The 19,472-nt window shown below is 37.4% G+C and overlaps 1 protein-coding gene across 8 annotated transcripts in view; it reads left to right on the top strand.

The window, feature by feature from the left end:
* ADAMTS20 (ADAM metallopeptidase with thrombospondin type 1 motif 20) overlaps window positions 1–19,472 on the top strand; it is a 195,600-nt gene that overhangs the window by 90,990 nt on the left and 85,138 nt on the right. For 6 of the 8 annotated variants that reach the window (XR_014297386.1, XM_082664946.1, XM_082664944.1 and 3 more), the window contains 7 exons: window positions 6,962–7,107; window positions 8,309–8,490; window positions 8,588–8,724; window positions 10,795–10,912; window positions 13,278–13,373; window positions 16,145–16,311; window positions 16,467–16,596. Coding sequence is in view for 6 of the 8 variants with exons in the window: in XM_082664946.1 (XP_082521072.1) it covers window positions 6,962–7,107; window positions 8,309–8,490; window positions 8,588–8,724; window positions 10,795–10,912; window positions 13,278–13,373; window positions 16,145–16,311; window positions 16,467–16,596 (976 nt within the window). In the remaining 2 variants the exon portion in view is untranslated. Of the gene's footprint in view, window positions 1–6,961; window positions 7,108–8,308; window positions 8,491–8,587; window positions 8,725–10,794; window positions 10,913–13,277; window positions 13,374–16,144; window positions 16,312–16,466; window positions 16,597–19,472 lie in introns of those variants that run through there. The other 2 variants (XM_082664945.1, XR_014297387.1) reach the window with 2 other exon arrangements.

Genomic DNA, 19,472 nt, shown 5'->3' with positions numbered 1-19,472 from the left:
CCTACCATACTACATCTTTGCCATTCTAGCATCAGTCATGAACTTATCTAAATCTGCCAACATGATGTCAAGTGATAGGGTTCACCAAGATAATGAAATGTGGTATATTACATTGATTAATTTGCGGATATTGAAGGATTGAATCCTTGGGATAAATCCCACTTGATCATGGTGTATGATCCTTTTAATGTATTGTCGAATTCAGTTTGCTAACATTTTGTTGAAGATTTTTGCATCTATGTTCATCAGTGATACTGGTCTGTAATTTTCTTTTTTTTGTGATATCTTTGTCTGGTTTTGGTATCAATGTGATGCTGGCCTTGTAGAATGAATTCGGAAGCATTCCTTCCTCTGTAATTTTTTGGAATAGTGTGAGAAGAATAAGTGTTAACTCTTCTCTAAATGTTTGGTAGAATTCACTTGTGAAGCCCTTTGGCCCTGGACTTTCATTAGTTGGGAGTTTTTTAAATTACTGATTCAGTTTCATTACTAGTGAACTTCATGTGCTGGTGTTTTTATATTTTCTTTTTCTTCCTGGGATTTAGTCTTGAGAGATTGTATATTTCTAGGAATTTGTCCATTTTTTCTAGGTTGTCCATTTTATTGGCATATAATCATTTATAGTAATTTCTTAGGATCCCTTGTGTTTCTGTGGTGTCAGTTGTAACTTCTCCTATTTCATTTCTGATTTTATTGATTTTAGCCCTTTCTCTTTTTTTTCTTGATGGGTCTGAATAAATCAATTTTGTTTATCTTTTCAAAGAACCAGCTCTTAGTTTCATTGATCTTTTTTATTATTTTTTTGTAACTATTTTATTAATTTCTTCTCTGGCCTTTATGATTTCTTTCCTTCTACTAACATTGAATTTTGTTTGTTCTTTTTACCCTAGTTCCTTTAGGTATAAGGTTAAGTTGTTTACTTGAGATTTTTCTTGTTTCCTGAGGTAGGCTTGTGTTGTTACAAATGTTCCCCTTAGAACTGCATTTGCTATGTTCCATAGATTTTGGATTGTTGTGTTTTTATTTTCATTTGTCTCTAGGTATTTTTTATTTCTTCAGTGACCTGTTGGTTGTTTAGTAGCATGTTGTTTAGCCTCCACATATTTGTGTATTTTACAATATTTTTCTTGTAGTTGATTTCAGGTCTCATAGGATTGTGGTCAGAAGAGATGCTTGATATGATTTCAGTCATCTTGGTCTTGTTGGTTGCCAGGTTCTGCCTTGTGCGGAGGCTGCTGGCCACTTGTGGGTATGGCTGGGTCCTGGTGTGGCTGGCTGCATGGTTAGGAGAGGCTTGGTCCTGGTGCTAGCTCACTGGTGGGTGGGGCTGGATCCCAGGACAGCTGGCTGTGGGGCCATGGTGCTTCCCAGGGATGGTGTCTGTGGGGTCCAGGGAGTCCAGGCACTCGTACCTGCCCATTAGTGGGTAAATCTGGTCCCAGGGCTAGTGGTGGCCCATGGTGGGTGGAGCTGGGTTCTGGGGTCTCTAACTTTGGGGCTTGGGGGTCCTAGAGCTGTTCAGTTTGCTGGTAGGTGGGCCACGGCCCAGGAAGTCCTAGGGCTAGTGCTGGTCCATTGGTGTGCCGAATCTGGTCCAGGACCATGGCTGCAGGGCCCTGTTCGTCCCAGAGTCCATGTAGGCCAGCAGGTGGCGGGGCCAGTGCCCAGGGGGTACCAGGGCTGATTCCTGCCCCCTGGTGGGTGGAGCTTTGTCTGATGGCCAGCTGCAAGTCTCTGGGGATCTAGGGGCTGGGCGTTCCAGGACTGGTGCCAGCAGGCTGGTGAGTGGGGCCAGGTCCTGATGCTAATAAGCTAGCAGGAGGATTAAAAATGGTGCTTGCCAGTACCAGTGTCCTTGTGGTAGGATGAGCTCCCTAAAATGTCTTCTGCCAGAGTCTCTGTTTCCAGGGTGAGTCCCAGTTGCTTTCTCCCTCTCTGGGAGGCTCTCCAAGATCAGCAAGTGGGTCTGACCCAGGCTTCTTTCAAATTCCTGCTTCTTCCCTGGGTCTTGGAGCATATGAGATTTTTTTGTGTGCCTTTTTAAGAGTGGAGTCTCTGTTTCCTACAGCCCTCTGGCTCTCCTGCAAGTAAGCCTTGCTGGCCTTCAAAGCCAGACATTGTGGGGCTCGTCTGCCCAGTGTAGGACTCCCAGTCCAGGGAGCCTGATGTGGGTTTTGGACCTCTGGGTCCTTGGGGAGAACCTCTGCAATTGTAATTATCCTCTCGATTGTGGGTTACCTACCCAGGGGTGTGGGTCTTAACTATACTATGTTCTCTCCTACCCATCTCGTTGTGGTTCCTTCTTTATATCTGTAGTTATAGATCTTTTCTGCTAGTCTTCAGGTCATTCTCATTGATAGTTGCTCTGTAAATAGTTGCAATTTTTGTGTGCCCATGGGAGGAGATGAGCTCAGGGTCTACCATCTTTGCCCCATCTCCTGTGTGTTCTTGATTTTAAGTAAATGAAACTATACAGTATAGTCTGTCTTGGCAAGGAGCAAGTGGGTCAAGCTGCTTTTTCTCAACATAATGTTTTGGAGTTTCATTCAAATTGTTGTGTGCATCAGTACTTCATTCCTTTATGTTGAAGTGTAATTCAGCTGCACCGTAATTTGTTTACCATTTTCCTGTTGATGGATATTTGGGTCATTACAGTTTTTGGCTTTTATGAATAAAGCTGCTGTGAGCATCCTTGTATAAGTCTTCTTGTGGACATATGTTGCATTTCTCTTGAGTAAATACCTGGAGTAGAATTCCTCGGTCATAGGGTAGGTAGGTGTGTGTTTAACTTCATAAGAAAGTACCAAACAATTTTCCAAAGTATGTGAACCATTTTAGACGTACCAAGCAATGTAAATATGAAAGTTTGAGTCGCTTTGCATTCCTTGCCAATTTTTGATAGTGTTAGCCTTAACAAAACTTTAGCCATTCTAGATGGGTGCAAAATAGAATTTCATTGTAATTTTAACTTGCCTTATCCTGATTATCGTCAATTTTGAGCATCTTTTCATTTGCTTATTAGCCACTTAAATATTCCCCCGGTGATACGGTATGGCGGGCATGGGTTTGCTGGAATTCAGGTAAATATGATGAGATACTGAAACCTACTATAAAGCCCATGTAGATTAAAGGTAGAGGTGGCATTTGGGATAAAATGTGGATCATGATAGGTATAAATTCCCTTTTAAAAAAAATCAATTCAAAACAGTGAGCCCCTATGCATTAGCCATTTTCAGTATAAAATGGGCCTGTTATTAAAGGAAAATTTAAACAAATATTCTATAATTTGGCCTTAACACTCTCCTCTAGTTCCTTTATCTTATGACTATCTTATGTGTGAGATATCTGTTAAATGCTTTTGGTAGTAAATCTGTTTGCATGAAGACATGCTGAACCCATCTGATGATGAGTTAATTTTACTACATGGTGAATAGTATAACATTCTTTTTCATGCTTTGATCTCTTAGAAATACATAAATAAATAAGGAACATGCAAGGAATCTTTAAATGCTTCTGGAAGATGCCCACAAAATTTATATGCACATAGTATATTCTATTCTGAGAGTTTGTTTTTGTTCACTTTTATAATGGCTTTCTCATATTGAATGATTTGTTCCAATGGAGGGCACAAAGCATTTTTTTCTGCTAATAATCTTGGTTATAGGATTAATTCATTCAACAAAAATGTATCAAGGACCTACTACATGTCAGATACTATTCTAGGCACTCAGGATACATCAGTGAACAAAAGAGAAAAGATCCTTGTCCCCCCTGGAGCTTGTATTCTAGTGAAGACTGGAGTATTACGAACAATATAATAGTACCATGAATGAGAGGAATACAGCAGAGGAAAGATTGAAGTTGTGTGGTAGGAGAGGGCAGATTGCATTTTAAACTATGGTGGTCAAGGTCGATCTTATGGGAAGTTGCCTAATGAGCTGTTTTTTTTGTTTTGTTTTTTTTTAAAGGGACTTCATTTTATTTTATTTATTTATTATTTTTGCGGTACACGGGCCTCTCACTGTTGTGGCCTCTCCCGTTGTGGAGCACAGGCTCCAGATGCGCAGGCCCAGCGGCCATGGCTCACGGGCCCAGCCGCTTCGCAGCATGTGGGATCCTCCCAGACCGGGGCACGAACCCATGTCCCCTGCATCGGCAGGCGGACTCTCAACCACTGCGCCACCAGGGAAGCCCATGAGCTGTTTTAAAGGAAGTGAGGGAGTTAGCTTTGAGGACATCCCAGGGGAGTGAGCTTCAGGAAAAGGGAATGGCCAAACTCCTAAGTCTGGAGTACTGCTGGAGTATTCAAGGAAGAGCAAGGAAGACATTTTGGCTGGAGTGGAGTGAAGAGAGAGAGAGAGATGTATGGGAAGTTACTGGAAGAACTTGCAGGCCATTGTGAGAATGTTGTATAACTCAGAGTGAGATAATTGAAGGATTTGAGCAGAGGAGTCACCTAATTTGACTTAATTTTTAAACTAAGTTAAAAAAGGATCATGACCATTCCGACAACTGTTGAGGCTAAACTGTAAGGGCCAAGAGTAGAAACGGAGGAGATGTACTCAGGGAGCTGTTGAAATAATGGAGATGAGAGATGCAGGTGGCTGAAACCAGGTGATGATTAAAACTCAACTTTGTGTATGGTTTTGAAGGAACTAGAGCATTTGCTAATGTGTTAGATATGGAATGTTAGAGGAAGAAGAGATAAGATGACTAGGTTTTTAGCTGATCAAATGAGTCAACTCAGCAGATTTTGAGGGGCCAAGGCAAGAGTTCAGTGTTGATGCGCTATAGTTAAAGTGGCTATTAGACATTCAAATGAAGATGAGGAAGCAGCTGTCTATGGAGTCTGGAGTTCAGGAGAGAGATCTGGACTGAGAATGACTGTCAATAAAGAAGAATAAAGGACTACAATCTGAGCCTGGGGACATTAAGAGGTCAAAAAGAAGAAGAAATAGCAAAAGAAACTGCAAAAGAGAAATCATTAAAGAGAAAAGAAAACCAAGAGTGTGCCAAACCCTGGAAACCAAGAGAAGAAAAAATGTATCAAAGAAGAAGAATGATCAGCTGTGTCACATACTGTGTCACATAAATCAATGAAGGCAGAGACTGAGAACTGGCCATTCATCATAGTGTCCTGGAGGCCATTGGTGATGTACACATGAGCAGGTTCATGGACGGTGGAATGATGAGAGAGAATAGACAGAGAGAGTTAGACAATAAACGTAGACAACTCTTTCAAGGAAAAACAGGTCAATAACTGGTGAAGAAAACGAGATCTAAGAAAAATTCGTTGTTGTTGTTGTTAAAGTGGGAGAAACAAGAGTATGTTTGGAAGTTAAAGAGCATGAGTGGAGTGCTTCTCAAACTATCTCTCATAAAGGACCAGTCTTCTCTTTTAAACAGTTCTGGTCATTTATAAGCATACTCTTGCACAAAATGATAAAAATGAATGAAAAAAGACATTCAAAGTGTAAGCCAGTTTTTTTCTGTGGAAAACAAAATGGTGGTTCTTCAAAAAGATTAAAAATAGAAATAGACCCAACACAAACACTTCTGGGTATATATCCAAAAGAATTGAAAACACGGTCTCTGAGAGATATTCACACACCCGTATTCAGAGTTGCATTATTCACAATAGCCAAGAGATGGGAGCAACGCAAGTATCCATCAGAGGATGAATGGATAACGAAAATGTGATATATACGTACAATGCAGTATTATTCAGTCTTCAAAGGAAGGAAGTCCTGACACATGCTACAACATGGATTAACCTTGAGGACATTATGCTAAGTGAAATAAGCCCATCCTAGAAAGACAAATACTGTGTGATTTCAAATATGTGAGATATACAGAGCAGTCACATTCATAGAAACAGAGTAGAATGGTGGTTGCCAGCGTCTGGGAGGAGGGGAGGATGAGGAGTTACTGTTTAATGGGTCCAGAGTTTCAGTTTGGAGAAGAGTTCTGTTTATAGATGGCGATGGTTGTGCACCAATGTGAATGTTCTTTATCCCACTGAACTGTACACTTGAAAATGGTTGAGAGTAAATTTTGTTATGTGTATTTTAGCACAGTTAAAAATAGAACTAATATAAGCTAATTTTAAAATGATTAACTTTAATAAACGAAATTACTCTGTCAAAATCTTCTGAAAGTTTCTGAACGCTTACTCTCAACTTTTGTATACCTCTTCTCCCTACGGACAGTGACTAGTTCAAAGCCTGGCATCCGTGCATGGACCGTGTTTTGATTAGCTTTCATGTAGTAGTGCCTGGAGCAGTGATGATGTAGGAGAGATGGGAGAATTGCTGGAGTGGTGTTTGGAGTAGCGAGAAGAGATGAGATGAGGGGCACAGTGGAGGGATCGACTTTGGATTTTTCATGTATACTAACTGGCAGGAAGGTTGAGTACTGGGCACAGATGCTTTTGGGTGGGTAGAAGGGATGGTGGGAGATTTTGGGCAGATTCTTTTGTACGTTTCTGCTTTCTTGATGAAAGCAAGGAACGAAGTGGTCTTCGAGACTTTGAATGAGATAGAGCCGAAAGTTAGCTTAAGGCATGGGAGAGTGATAGATATCTTTGCATAAAAATAGAAGCATGGACAAATACCACGTTAACAAATATTTGTTTGCTTCTTTTTCAAAAATATTTTTCATTATACTATTTAAATTTTCCCCATATGTGTAGGTCTTCCCTCTCCAATGAGACTATAGATCTCATAGGCAAGGTAAATTTCCTGTTCATTTTTGCATTCTGTCGATCTTTTTACAGTTACTCAGTAGATACTCAGGAAATATTCACAGAGTGGTGTCACGTGTAATCTCATTTCTGAATTGATAACATTTTGCTTAAAATTGTATACCCATTTTTCTACTGATCTCTGTGCTATTGTTATTATTACTACGATGTCCCAATGAGATAATGCATGAATCATTTCTTTTTGTTTTATTTTTATAGCATTGCCACCATGGGCTATGTGTAAACAAAGAAATGGACACACGTCCTGTAGATGGCGATTGGGGACCGTGGGGACCTTACAGTTCTTGTTCAAGAACATGTGGAGGTGGAATCAAAAGCACAACCAGGCTCTGTAATCGGCCCGAGTATGTCCTTTTTATGTCACTGTAAATTAAGATTATCTCAAGGCACCAGAAAGTAAACATCAATTTCATTCACTTCTAAAACTGGAGGTCAGTCTGTAAGTTTCTGAGATTCAGAAAACTTCTGGAGTACTTTAAGCCATGTTACTTTATATCTTGGTAGATTCAGACCTTAAACAAAAAAGTAAATTAAAATAGTCTTGAGAATTTGAATCAAGACCAAGCCATTTTCTTTCTTTTTTGATCTGGTGTAAATTTGAGGAATAGTTGTCAGTAATGATGGTAATATAATGGCAGTTTTACTTCTACTGTGCTTCCGTTGGAAGATCCTGGCCCCTTTCGACTATGTTTTGGCTTTCCTGGATGAAATATGTAGTTTTGTTACCGTATTTCTACTGTTTGGTATAATCTGTCATGTCATATTTTCTTTCTCTTCTTTTCATGTTATAGATGCTTCAGTGTCTTTAGTTTGAATAAGAACTGAAGCATAGGTCCTGCTCACCAAACTATTTAAAAGAACTTAGGGATTCCATAAAAATTTAAAAATAATGTTTCTGTTGTTATATGTTATATATGTGAAGACTTTTTAATGCAGAAATGTGACATACTTTGAATAAAATCCGACTTAGTTTATTTGAATTTTTGAAAAGCTAAATTATGCTGAAAGTCTTCATATTAAAAGAAAAACACCGACAAAAGAGTTTTTATGTTCCAGCATAAGTTGATATAGCGATAGATGGCTATAGATTGATACCGTGAAACTCTTTGAACTGAGTGATAAGTAGGATATACACAGCAAAGAGGCATATATACTTCTTTTAAAATTTAACGTGTTATCATCTTCCTTTCTGATCATCTTTGGCTCACTCTGTGTGTCCCCACACCTCCAAAATGAAGAAACCCTTTTTTGAGGTTTTAAAACAAATCCCCATCATTACTTAGCTCCTTGTTAGTTAATCTAGTCGTGAATAAGACATCATTTCTGCCCTCCAGGCCACAGTGTCCATGTTAAAATATATTTTCTACAGTTTCATTAACCACAGAATTGCTTCACAACCACGTTACATACTTCTGTTAAAAACGAAAAGTGTGAGTGGGACATCAGTGGTTTTCCAGGTCCTGGAAAGGAATGGAAGAGTTTTAGAAGTAAATGGCAGAAATAATCTTGTACTGATGTGCTTTACAATGTAATGAATTTGACTAGGCCAAGAAACGGAGGAAAGTACTGTGTGGGCCGCAGGATGAAATTTCGATCATGTAACACTGATTCATGTCCAAAAGGCAAGCAGGACTTTCGTGAGAAGCAGTGCTCTGATTTTGATGGTAAACATTTCAACATCCATGGTCTGTCCCCTAATGTGAGGTGGCTTCCAAAATATAGTGGGAGTAAGTAATTAGAATTTTTTTTTAATGTAAAAATTTTTGAGACATAGGAACACATAGCTGTGTTATCGTACACCCAGAATTTGACTTTTTCTTACAGTTGCCATGAAAGATCGTTGTAAACTGTATTGTCGTGTGGCTGGAACCACTAACTTCTACCAGTTGAAGGACAGGGTTGCCGATGGTACTCCTTGTGGAACTGAAACAAATGACATCTGTGTTCAAGGTCTGTGTCGGGTAAGTAAACTTACTACATTTAAAATGACTTTCAAAATACTATTTTCCTTCTATAACTCTAACCAAATACTGCTGCTATGACTTCAGATACGTTCTTGCGAATTCAGCACAGCATCCTTGGTTGCTACCGGGCTGCCTATTCCTAGGCCATTCTCCGGCATTAGGAGTGACTCATGAAGCAGTAAGATGAGTTTGCTGATTTTGTTTTGCCTATGGCACTTAAAATCAAGATGAAAGATGAGGTCAGCTTCCTAAAAAGATAGAATGTATTAGGACCCAAGGGTTGTAAAGTCCTTTTGCTACTTCGAACATGACCCTTTCGTGGTGACATTTTTCCCCTCAGTGTTAGAAGCAGTGATATCCTCCCTCCCTCTCTCCATTCTCTTACTTCTTACAGACGTTCAGCAAACTTTTACCGAATACCTGCTAGATGTCACATACCGTTCTAGTCACCAAGATGAAAGAACGGAACAGAGCACCTGCCGCCAATGTGGACACAGATTTGTGGGGGAGATAGGCACACACACAATTAGAATGCAGTGCTATGGGCTCATCTGCAAGGTGGCATGGGGACGATGTAGGAGGAGTGTCTTGTTCTGTGGGGAAGTGGGTAAAGGATTTGGGGAATGCTCTTGGAGGGTGTGAGTCTGGAGCTAATTATCAGGGTAAGTAGGTTTAGAAAGGTGAAGAAGTAAGGGGCCAGGGGTAGAGGTAGCTACCAGCTGATGGTGGTTATAGGAAATTTTTTCCTGAAGTTCTTGGAAATACAAGGATTTAGAGTTAAGCAAGAGATGTGATTCGATTTGCATGTCAGAATCTTCAGAATGTACTGGATTGTCAGGAAATTGGAGTTAGGTAGGCCATTTAGCAGGATTCCAGGTGAGAGCAGATGAGCCCCTGAATCGAAGCATGCAAATTGCAGATGGTGATCTTAAAAATGGATGGTGAGTTTGAGAACTAGGATAGTGAATGCTGTCTAAAGAATACAAATGTCATCTTGTGAACTCATTCCTTTCATTAAGTGGAACTTAATAGGACCAATTTCTTCTCCCTATAACCAAACATCTATTACCAGTTACCTAGGTGAGAAAGGCCTCGCACCCAAAGGGCTAATGAGATGTTCAGAGAAACTTAAATTACACTTTGGGAATAGATTAAATACTAGAAAAAGGGTACTTGGTGGCCTTAAAAACTGGTTTTATTTAAATTAACAGCAGAGAGTCAAATACCATGAAAAAATATGACAAGTATCTGAACATAAAGATTCATGTTACTTTCAGAAAATATCTGGATGAAATTTTGGAAATATTTGCCTTGTGAGTAAAAAGTCATGAGGCTTATGATTTTTTCTTACTTTCCTGATCACTAAATTTAAAGGAATATTCCAAAGAACTAAACGTTACTGCAATGTATGCAGAGGACACCATCTGTGTGGAGAAGAGCTGCACTTGTTCTTTCAAAGCCCTAGAACAAACCATGTATACTTTCACCTTTATTTATTTATTTATTTATTCATTCTTTTTCATAATCACTGTTTATTATGCTAGGTATTAATTTTAAAGAAGTAAATTGTTTCTCTCAAAAGTGCTCATTTAATTCCCAGAGTTCTAAGGTCATGAGTGAAAAACGTGAATCATGAAAGACATCTTTTTGGAGTTATTGTAATGTGTTACTTTTTGTCCCTTTTGAATTACGTGACTTTAAAGAGTGATTTTCAAATGACGGATGTGGGAATCACTGTCAGTGTTTGTTACAATTTGGATTCCTAGGTTTTTACCTCCAAGGATTTTAATTCAGAAAATCTGGGAATCTGTCTTTTTAAATCCCACGCCATGTGATTTTGATGCAGGAAGTATGTGGATGACCCTTTAAAAAACATTGCTTTTTCAACCATGTGAACAGATGTGTGAAAATACTGGTGTACAAACAAGATCAGTATTCTGAAAAAACCCTGTGTATTGAATCTCCTATTAATTGAAAGAATATTTTTGAAAAGAACTTTGTTTATAAAGCACCATGCTTTTCATTAGTCCTTTTTATGACGTTCATTGTAATTATTGTATTTTGAAGCAAGCTGGCTGTGATCACGTATTAAATTCCAAGGCCAGGAGAGACAGATGTGGAGTGTGTGGTGGGGATAACTCCTCATGCAGGACAATGGCAGGTGCCTTCAACAGTGCCCATTATGGTGAGCTGTGCAGTTCTTTCTAATTTTCTCTTTGGGTATAATGGAGTATATAATGGAGTATATAATGAAGGAATAATAGTAATGGCTCGTTATTGTTTTGTCTATTCTGTACCTTAGTTCATAATGATTAATTAAATCTTATACCAGATGTATCATTGAATTAATGAATACATTAATTAATTAATGAATAACCTGCTTTAAGACAAATCTGATCCTTAAAAATTTGTTAGGTGCATTTATTAGAGTAAATGTGGTGCAGCTTGACAATGGTGTGTGAATAGTCCCCCAGTTAAAGAAATGTTTTTACTGTTCTTCCTGTAATTTGTATTGTATTTATTTATAATTTTTCCAGGAAATTCGCTTTCAATTATTTTTAATCATTTGAACCACATTTTTTTGTGCGTGACCTGGCCTATCTACTGTGTTTCATATTGATGATATATTGAAACTGATTGAAGGTGAAGGATGAAACCATTAACTTCAGTGCTAATCTGGAATTAGTGTTACATTTGATTTTTCGGGAAGTATCTGGATTACAGATATAATTGATGTTTGGCCACGGTTTCATTTTTCTTCAAAATTATGAGAATACAATATGTCAGACATTTTCCATTAAATTTTCTGAGAAAACTTTTTCTTTTTATGGTAATAAAAAGCAGCCTTTTAAAACTTTCCTTGCAAAATAAAAATGTATTTTTTATTACAGCTTTATTGTTCAGCTTTAAATTGTATTCACATATTTTTGAACATAGTTGTTTAAGTTAGTAAGAATTCAGTTAAAGCAGTATAATTTAAAACACAATTTATATTTTTATCTATATGAAAAGCATAGTACATTTCATACTCTGGTCGTGCTTATGAATCTGAGTTACTAGATAATTTGACATTATTTTTCTAGTTATTATGATTCATTATTTCACGGGAGCCGTAAATATTTGATCCCCTTTTGTAACCAATGGCACACATTTATCAAAGTCTGGTCTGTATTCACTGAAAAACTTTTTTTTTTTTCTGTGTAAAACCACATGCACCAAATTATGATCATATATTTAACCTTGACAAAATTGTACTATGACTTAATCAGTTTGCAAACGGAAAAAGATCTTAAACTCATGTGCAGGGTCTGAATAGCGTTTGTCACATTACTGCCCCCTGGTGGTAGCCTTCATTTTGTCACATTTGCAATGCCTAGGAACGCTTTCTTGAAAAAATAGCAAAGACATAAAATAGTGGAGCTGGTAGGGATATTTTATAGTGAAAAAATCATGAGTCAAAATTATTTTTGTAGGCTTATAACCTACACCCAATATGCATATAGTGTATACAGAATCATCAGATCATTTATCACTTTACGTTTAAATGTGATATCTTAAAGAGATATAAATAAATGAGGCTGCTCTAAAAACATGCAAGGTAATTTCATATCAAGGTTTCAAACGTAAGCTCTTTGAAAACTTCCTTTTCTTAAGTTCATTCTATATTTATCAAGTCAGTACATACGAAAAATTTTAACTCCTTTTATGTATTAAATAGAAGAGGAAAATCCTAAAAGGGGAAAGGAAAAACTTAGAATAATATCACTAGAGCAAAATTAATTGTTGACTTAAAACCTGAGAGTATTCGGAAAACTGTGACATGAGTGGTTTTAGTGCAGGAGAAACGTTGCTTCTTGTTTAATGTATATTTGATATAGTGTTTCCTCATCTTTTGAGAAGTGCCAGTGTTGTTGAATTCGGTTTCATAAAACAGAAACATTTTCATTTCTCTTGAGTAAACTTTTTACTTTTCTCTTGACAATTTGTTAGTAGACTTTACAAAATAATGTAAAATTTGGGGGGTAACTATAGGGATTCTTGCTTACACTAGAACCTAAAAGCTTAAGAAAAATGTTTCTCTTTAACTTTCATTATTTTGCTGTTCACTGAGTCTGTGTACACATATAGCAATGACCAACTATTTTTATATCTCCTGGACTTGTGAATAGCATTTAGAATTTTTTTCCTCATTAGGAAGTATAAGATGTAAAAGTATTGGTCAAATTTTAAAATGAATATGTGTACTAAATAGTTCAGGAGCTAAAATACTAGTTTCATTCTTATTCTATATTCAGAATTTTAGAAGTAAGAGTAATTAAGAAATGTACTTTAAGAATCCCAGACTGTGTATTTCTAGACAACAACCACTTTTTCTTAATCCTTAGTAATTTATATAAGGCACTGATTCAAAAAGAATAAGCACGATATCATCTTTCAAAGATAAGATGAAATTAAGTCTGCTATGCTATTCAGGTTTTTCTTTCAGCGGTACTAGCCTCCTGGCCATTCTGCTTTTTGTGAAAGTTAACATGTGTAAACTTCTATTGCAGGTTATAATGTCGTTGTAAAGATTCCCCCAGGAGCAACAAACATTGATATTCTTCAGCACAGCTATTCTGGAAAACCAGAAGATGACAATTACCTGGGTAAACATTTTTAGTTAAACAGCAGCCAGTGTGTGGTTCGTGTGCAATTTCACAGAGGTCTGTGGGTGCTGTAAATTCTTGGAAGGCAAGAAGAGCCCCTTGAACAAACGTGCAATTTCAGTTCACACTGAGCTTAAGTCATCTGACTCCCTATGCGTGATTTCTTTTTGAGCTACACACCATATCCTATCTTAAAAATCCTTAACTAAATTCTGGAAAGTAAATTAAACTTTTTCTCCCATGAGGGTGTTTTAGAAAACCAGAGGTTATATTCAGTTAAAGTTGTGTGTGTATTTAGAATAAAATCCTCTATCCTTCTATCTTTATCTAAAGTTAATTATAGACCTCTTTGGGGTTAAATGTTTTAAAGAATTTTCTTAAATGTCTTTACCATGTAGCAAAAGTCTTTAAATACAACTTTTACAAAGCTCTTATGTTACAGAAAGGCAGAAAGAACTATGGTTTCATATTTTTAGATGTTAATGAGTATAGTTATAGTATATTGTCCTTTAGCTAATTCTAGAGTATAAATTTCAGTTGTTGTTTATTTTTGGAAATTAGCTTTTAGGCTTAAAGAATTTCACTTAGGCCCAGAGATGAAAAGAATGCTTTACAAACCTTTTCTTTGTGTCTGATAAATACCTTAATATTGACTAATTCGTAATTCACCAAACTGGTGATGCAAAGCTGATAATGAGAAAGTACCTGCTTCACATTAATGAAATGTGAAATATTGGCCCAAGTAATCAACTCTTCTAACTTGAAATCTGAATATATAATGAACAGCTTATCTCAAGAATTATATTTGGCATTATAGAGTCAATTGTAAAGAGAACGACTGCTGAATAGATGTAGGTTTTCCTTTTGGGATGATGAAAAAGTTTTAGAACTAAGTAGAGGTGGTGGTTATACAACATTGTGAATGTACTAAGTGCTATCAAATTCTTCAGTTTAAAATGGTTAATTCTATGTTATGTCAATTTCACCTCTATAAAAAATGCAAAAATTTCCCAAAGAAAATCAAATGTAAATGTTTTAACGTTTTACATTTAGTTGCAATTCTTTTTCTTTTGCATATACATAGATATATGCTACCATATTGTAGATAATTTAATATGTCTCTCTTAGGATCCAAATATAGATATTTGGGTTCTGCCCAAGTTTAAAAATTGGAAATGTTCACCAATAAAGTATCACTATACTTTGTAAAAGAACTACTAATGGAAATATCAAAATCTAAATTGGAGTGAGCAAAATAAACATGTGAAGACATTAGAAAGGACTTGTAAAATATTTATATTTATGAAATTTGCTTTGGTAACTAAAAATAATGAAATGTATACAATTTTTCTCAGTAAAGTTTTATTTCCCTTAGTTTTAATGTAACTGGTAGTCCCTTAAATAGGCCTATCCACTTCTGATAATGTCCAGATTTTCATTTTATAGGATAAATGTGGGACTTTATTTGTTCTTCATTGAATTCAGTGTAATGTATAAAGACAATCACCGTAGTCCATACAGACACAGGAACACCAAATGCCTTTGGCAGTAATCCCTTCATGGTTGCTTTGAGGTGTGTAGTATTTAGTAAGTTTAATCATAGGTAATTTGTATGCTTTGGGTGGGGTTCCCTGGAAGACCAAACAAATGTTTTCCAAAACAGTTATTCCACTGAGAAGTAAAGCAGCAAAAATATATTTTATTAATATGGAGTTTTTATTAGTGCAAAATTTAAAATATCATATATCCTCTTGAAAGTTAAAAAAAAAAGCACAGTGCTTTTTTACAGTTTATACACTTTTACAAACACTTTCCAAATTTGATTCCGATTAAAAGCCTGTGAGGTAAGAATTTTTATTATTCCTGTTATGCAATTAGGAAGCAAGTAGTTTATCCAAGATCACATAGTAATTAATTGGAACAACTTGAATTTAAACCAGTTGTTCTAATACCAAATTCTGTGGTCTTTTTACTACCACATCACTGTGGACACCATGTACTTTTTGCGTTTAAAAAGTAACAACAACAAAAAATAAATAAGAAATAAAAAGTAACAAATCGTGAATACATATTGTTACATACTCTATTATATACATATGTAAATATTAGTATATAGATAGACATACGGATACATATTTGATAGGCTGATATTAATACCTGTCATTGGGGAAAAAGAGAGAATAAGAAGGGGTAAGAACAGAGAGGGAGGTCAGAGGATTCTGAAAAGCAGCAGTCACTCACGTATGCGTGAGCAGTGATGAACGCCTTGCCATGAAGAAGATCCAGATGTTTACAGAGAGAGGAGTGGAGAGGCATGGCCTTTTAGAACGTTGACGCTAGAGTGTTGAAGCTTTGTACATTTTTTCCAAGATAAGCATTAACGGAATGCCGCAGTGGTCTGGCTGCCCTTTCTTTCCTCACCATGGATGACCAGGATTGATTTAGCTGATCTGTCTGCAGGCCCGTGCATGACTTCTTTCTGTTTTCCCACTTCTTGTGTGTCTCTCCCAGAGCTGCACACCTTGTGGAACATGGCCTTCTCGGAAGGAAAAATTATGGGGTGAATTTATTTTCATGTCTTTGGCTGATGTGCTGAAGTTTCCCTGCATATGGCTTAGATACCACTTTACAGTAAAATAAAGTTTATTTCCTCCATATTAACTTATGTTTATATTCTCTAATTTCAAAAAAAGGATGCGGATTGTAAAAGTTAAAAATGCTTCTGTACCATTGACTGGTTTTGCTATTTCATGAGTACTCTCCTTTTACAGCATTATCAGACACTCAAGGGAATTTTCTTTTGAATGGGAATTTTGTTGTAAGTATGTCCAAAAAAGAAATCAACGTACAAGGAGCTATTTTTGAATACAGTGGTTCAAACAACTCGATTGAAAGAATTAATAGTACTGATCGTCTGGAAGAAGAACTTCTTTTGCAGGTAAATTCTCAGTAGTTGTTAATAAGATAGTTTTAATCATGTTAGTAAAGTATGATGCTTAAGTGCTTTGCATTTATTATTAAACATAAAAATTATATCTTTTAAGAGTATATCTTTTATGAATTAATGGCATGCTCCTTTGTATTTTTATTGAGGTTTTATGTGTGGGTAATCTCTACAACCCTGATGTACGTTATTCCTTCAATATCCCCATGGAAGAGAAGAGTGATCTGTTCACGTGGGACCCATATGGACCATGGCAAGACTGTACAAAAATGTGTCAAGGTACACTGGTATTAAATGAAAGAGACAAAAGTTCAGCTCTGCATGCTGGTATAATCTGGGGTGCTCTTGAGTCTGACTGCCTGTGGAATCCACGCATGTACACCACACAGACATACAGAGGTTTTCTGTCTTTTTTCTCTTCCTGCTTTTCTCCCCACTTATTCTTTGATTCTTATACTTAACAGCCTCCCTTATCTCTACCCTTTTCAACGTTCTCCATCACTGCTTCTTCCCTATCACGTCCTCGTTCTCTTTCTCGCCGTCACAGAAGGGTTCTCTAACTGGGACTCTGTTTCCCGGTGAAATACCCACCCTCTTGTCCTTTCCCCTCAACACGCTTTCCCAGCCACCCATCTCCCTCTTTTAGTGTTGGGGTGTCAACATTCTCTCATTCTTTTATTTCTCTTCTCTGACCACAAGGAAATGTGCTTGTACTGATGGATGGGTAGCTGAAAGGAATATAGAGGGAGATGGAAAAACAGCGAAATTTGTAGTAGAGAAAGCAAATGAAGAGACTGGTGTCTTTGGGCAGTCTGTAATTACGAATACCTAGTTGTGTGATGCTACATTTGTGCAAATCAGTAAATGTTTATTGAGAGGCTACTTCGTTTTGGATTATTAGGACCCTGATTTGCATTAAAGCTTTAAAGTCATATGGATGAAACAGAGGCATGCGTAGGTCATCTTAGTTTTAAATGGTAAATGCAATGCTACAGGTATGCACAGAGAAGACCCCAGGAAAGATGGAGGGGGCAGTTTGAGGAGGTGAAACGGGAAGATATAGGGAAGTTTGTATAGAATGGAAAGGTAGTTCCGATGGGGACTAGAGACAAGTTTTGGCAATTAGGGGAGCAGTGAGTCAGAAGAGAGTCAGATCAGAACAGTATGGAAAAGAGCTGAGAGAAGGTAGGTGGCCAGAGGTGATCACAGATGATGGAAACATGCGGGACATTTTAACAAACTGACCTCAAGGTGCCAAAGAAATTGTGGTATCCCGTTCAGAAAAAGGCACAGACTTCGTCCTGTGGTGTCGGGACAGGGGTGCCCGGATGATAGCGTGGAAACAGGCATTCCTGTTTGAGCAGTGTCTCCGGGGAGGGAGACTGAAGTAAATGATGCCAGGCTGACTGGGACAATGCTGTAAGTAGGAACAAAGCTTTAGGAACACAGGAGATGGAGGAATTCATTTTGACGAAAGACCCTGGTTATGCTTTATAGAAGAGAATTTCGGTTTGGGGAGCTGGGACAAGCATTCCAGCATAACTGGGTAAGCTGGTCTCTGTCAGTGGATTTGGGGAGCTAGAAGAAATCTAAGTAACAGTTGAGTGAAAGAACATTCTAAAATGTGGGGAACACACCAAATAAAAAATAACAAGATCCAAATGAAAGGTGGGATGAGGCATTTTGAGATAGTTTGGAAGTCTGAACCAGGAGAGCTCTCTTGTGTGCAGGAGGAAAGGAGCTATTAAATCAATTGCCACAATGTATACTATGATTATAGTTCCTTTGATGTGTGTGTGTAACTTTTGGGTTTCTTTAAAGTGAAGTTTCTTCAGTTTTGTTTACTTGTTTCCTGTGTACTGAAAATGGTCAGTCCCCCAACTTTTTGTGAGTGCTATAAATTTTGTCTTGATATCTTGAAGCCCATTATTCAATGTATCAGTTTCAATTTTCCTTTATTTTTCCTGATCTGTTGCTCCTGTGGCCCTCTTCTCTCCTGCTCTAACTTGGCCGTGTTGCTTTTCAGGCCTGTTACACGGCTGTCATCATGCACTTTCCCTTTTTTATGTATTTGATTCCCTGTGTTCTAAATCCTATGAATTCCTCTTTTTATTTCCTCCATTGCGGGGAACATATCTGTCAGTACTTTCCTGAGAAAGAGAGGCAGGTTTTTGGAATTTTTTTTCTCTCTGAAAATAGCATTATTCTATTCGCGCGTTGGATTGATGGCTTGGCTCATATAAAATTCTAAACTAGACTATTTTCCTTTAGAATGTTGAAAATCTTGTTTTCTGGCTCATTTTCTGATTTCCCATGCTTGGATATGACACTTCCTGATGTGGAAGTTTTGTTTCTCCCCACCTTAATTCTGGTGGTGTGGAATAGCAAGACAATGTGCGTCGTTTTGGCTTTTTTATTTGTCTCTTTTCCTAGGTAATTAGGATGCATTCCAATTGGAAAACATAGATTCTTACTTGAGAAGTTTTGTGCATGATTTCTTTGATAATTTCTTCACGTTAAATTTTCTCTTCTGTCTTTGTAAAATTTGTATTGTCTGGATATCCAGCCTCCTGGACTGATCTCTTATCTCCTAATTTCCTCTCCAAATGTACCTTGGTTTCTTAATGTTTCTTCTCAACAGCTTGCTTTTGTTTCATGGATGCAATACCCATGTCCTTGAGAGTATTAATCTTAGTCTTGTAAGTTTCTTCTGCCCCCCTGACATATCTATTTCATCTTAGTTCTGTTTTGCTTCTGCTTCTTTTGGCCCCTTTTGTGTGAGTGACTTTCCTAAAGTGTCTGCTGATCCTTTGCTGTTTGTTCATATTTAAGACTAAAGTACTAACTGAAAGTCCTGTGTGGGTTAGATAGTTAGATAGTCCTGTGTGGGATACTCTATAACCCTCATTATAGAGTAATTGGATCTCTAAGTAGCCCTTTCTTGTGTCACTGGGGGAGAAGCCCCAAATGTCGTTGTCATTTGACCTTTTTTCTTGGGCTGAAGAGTTTTCCAAGAGAGGAGTTCTCCCATCTTCTGATGGTCAGTTAGGGGATGGGAGAAACCATAAAAACTGGCTTGAAGCCAGAGGGAAATGGAGGGAGAGCCCAGTGGGCCTGGATCTCATCATTCAGTATGGGACTTTTACTGAATACCC

Source organism: Grampus griseus, assembly GCF_964374135.1.
Source record: "Grampus griseus genome assembly, chromosome: 11".
NCBI lineage: Eukaryota > Metazoa > Chordata > Mammalia > Artiodactyla > Delphinidae > Grampus > Grampus griseus.
The sequence above is the reverse complement of the archived record's forward strand: the minus strand, read 5'-3'. Positions and strand labels throughout refer to the sequence as shown.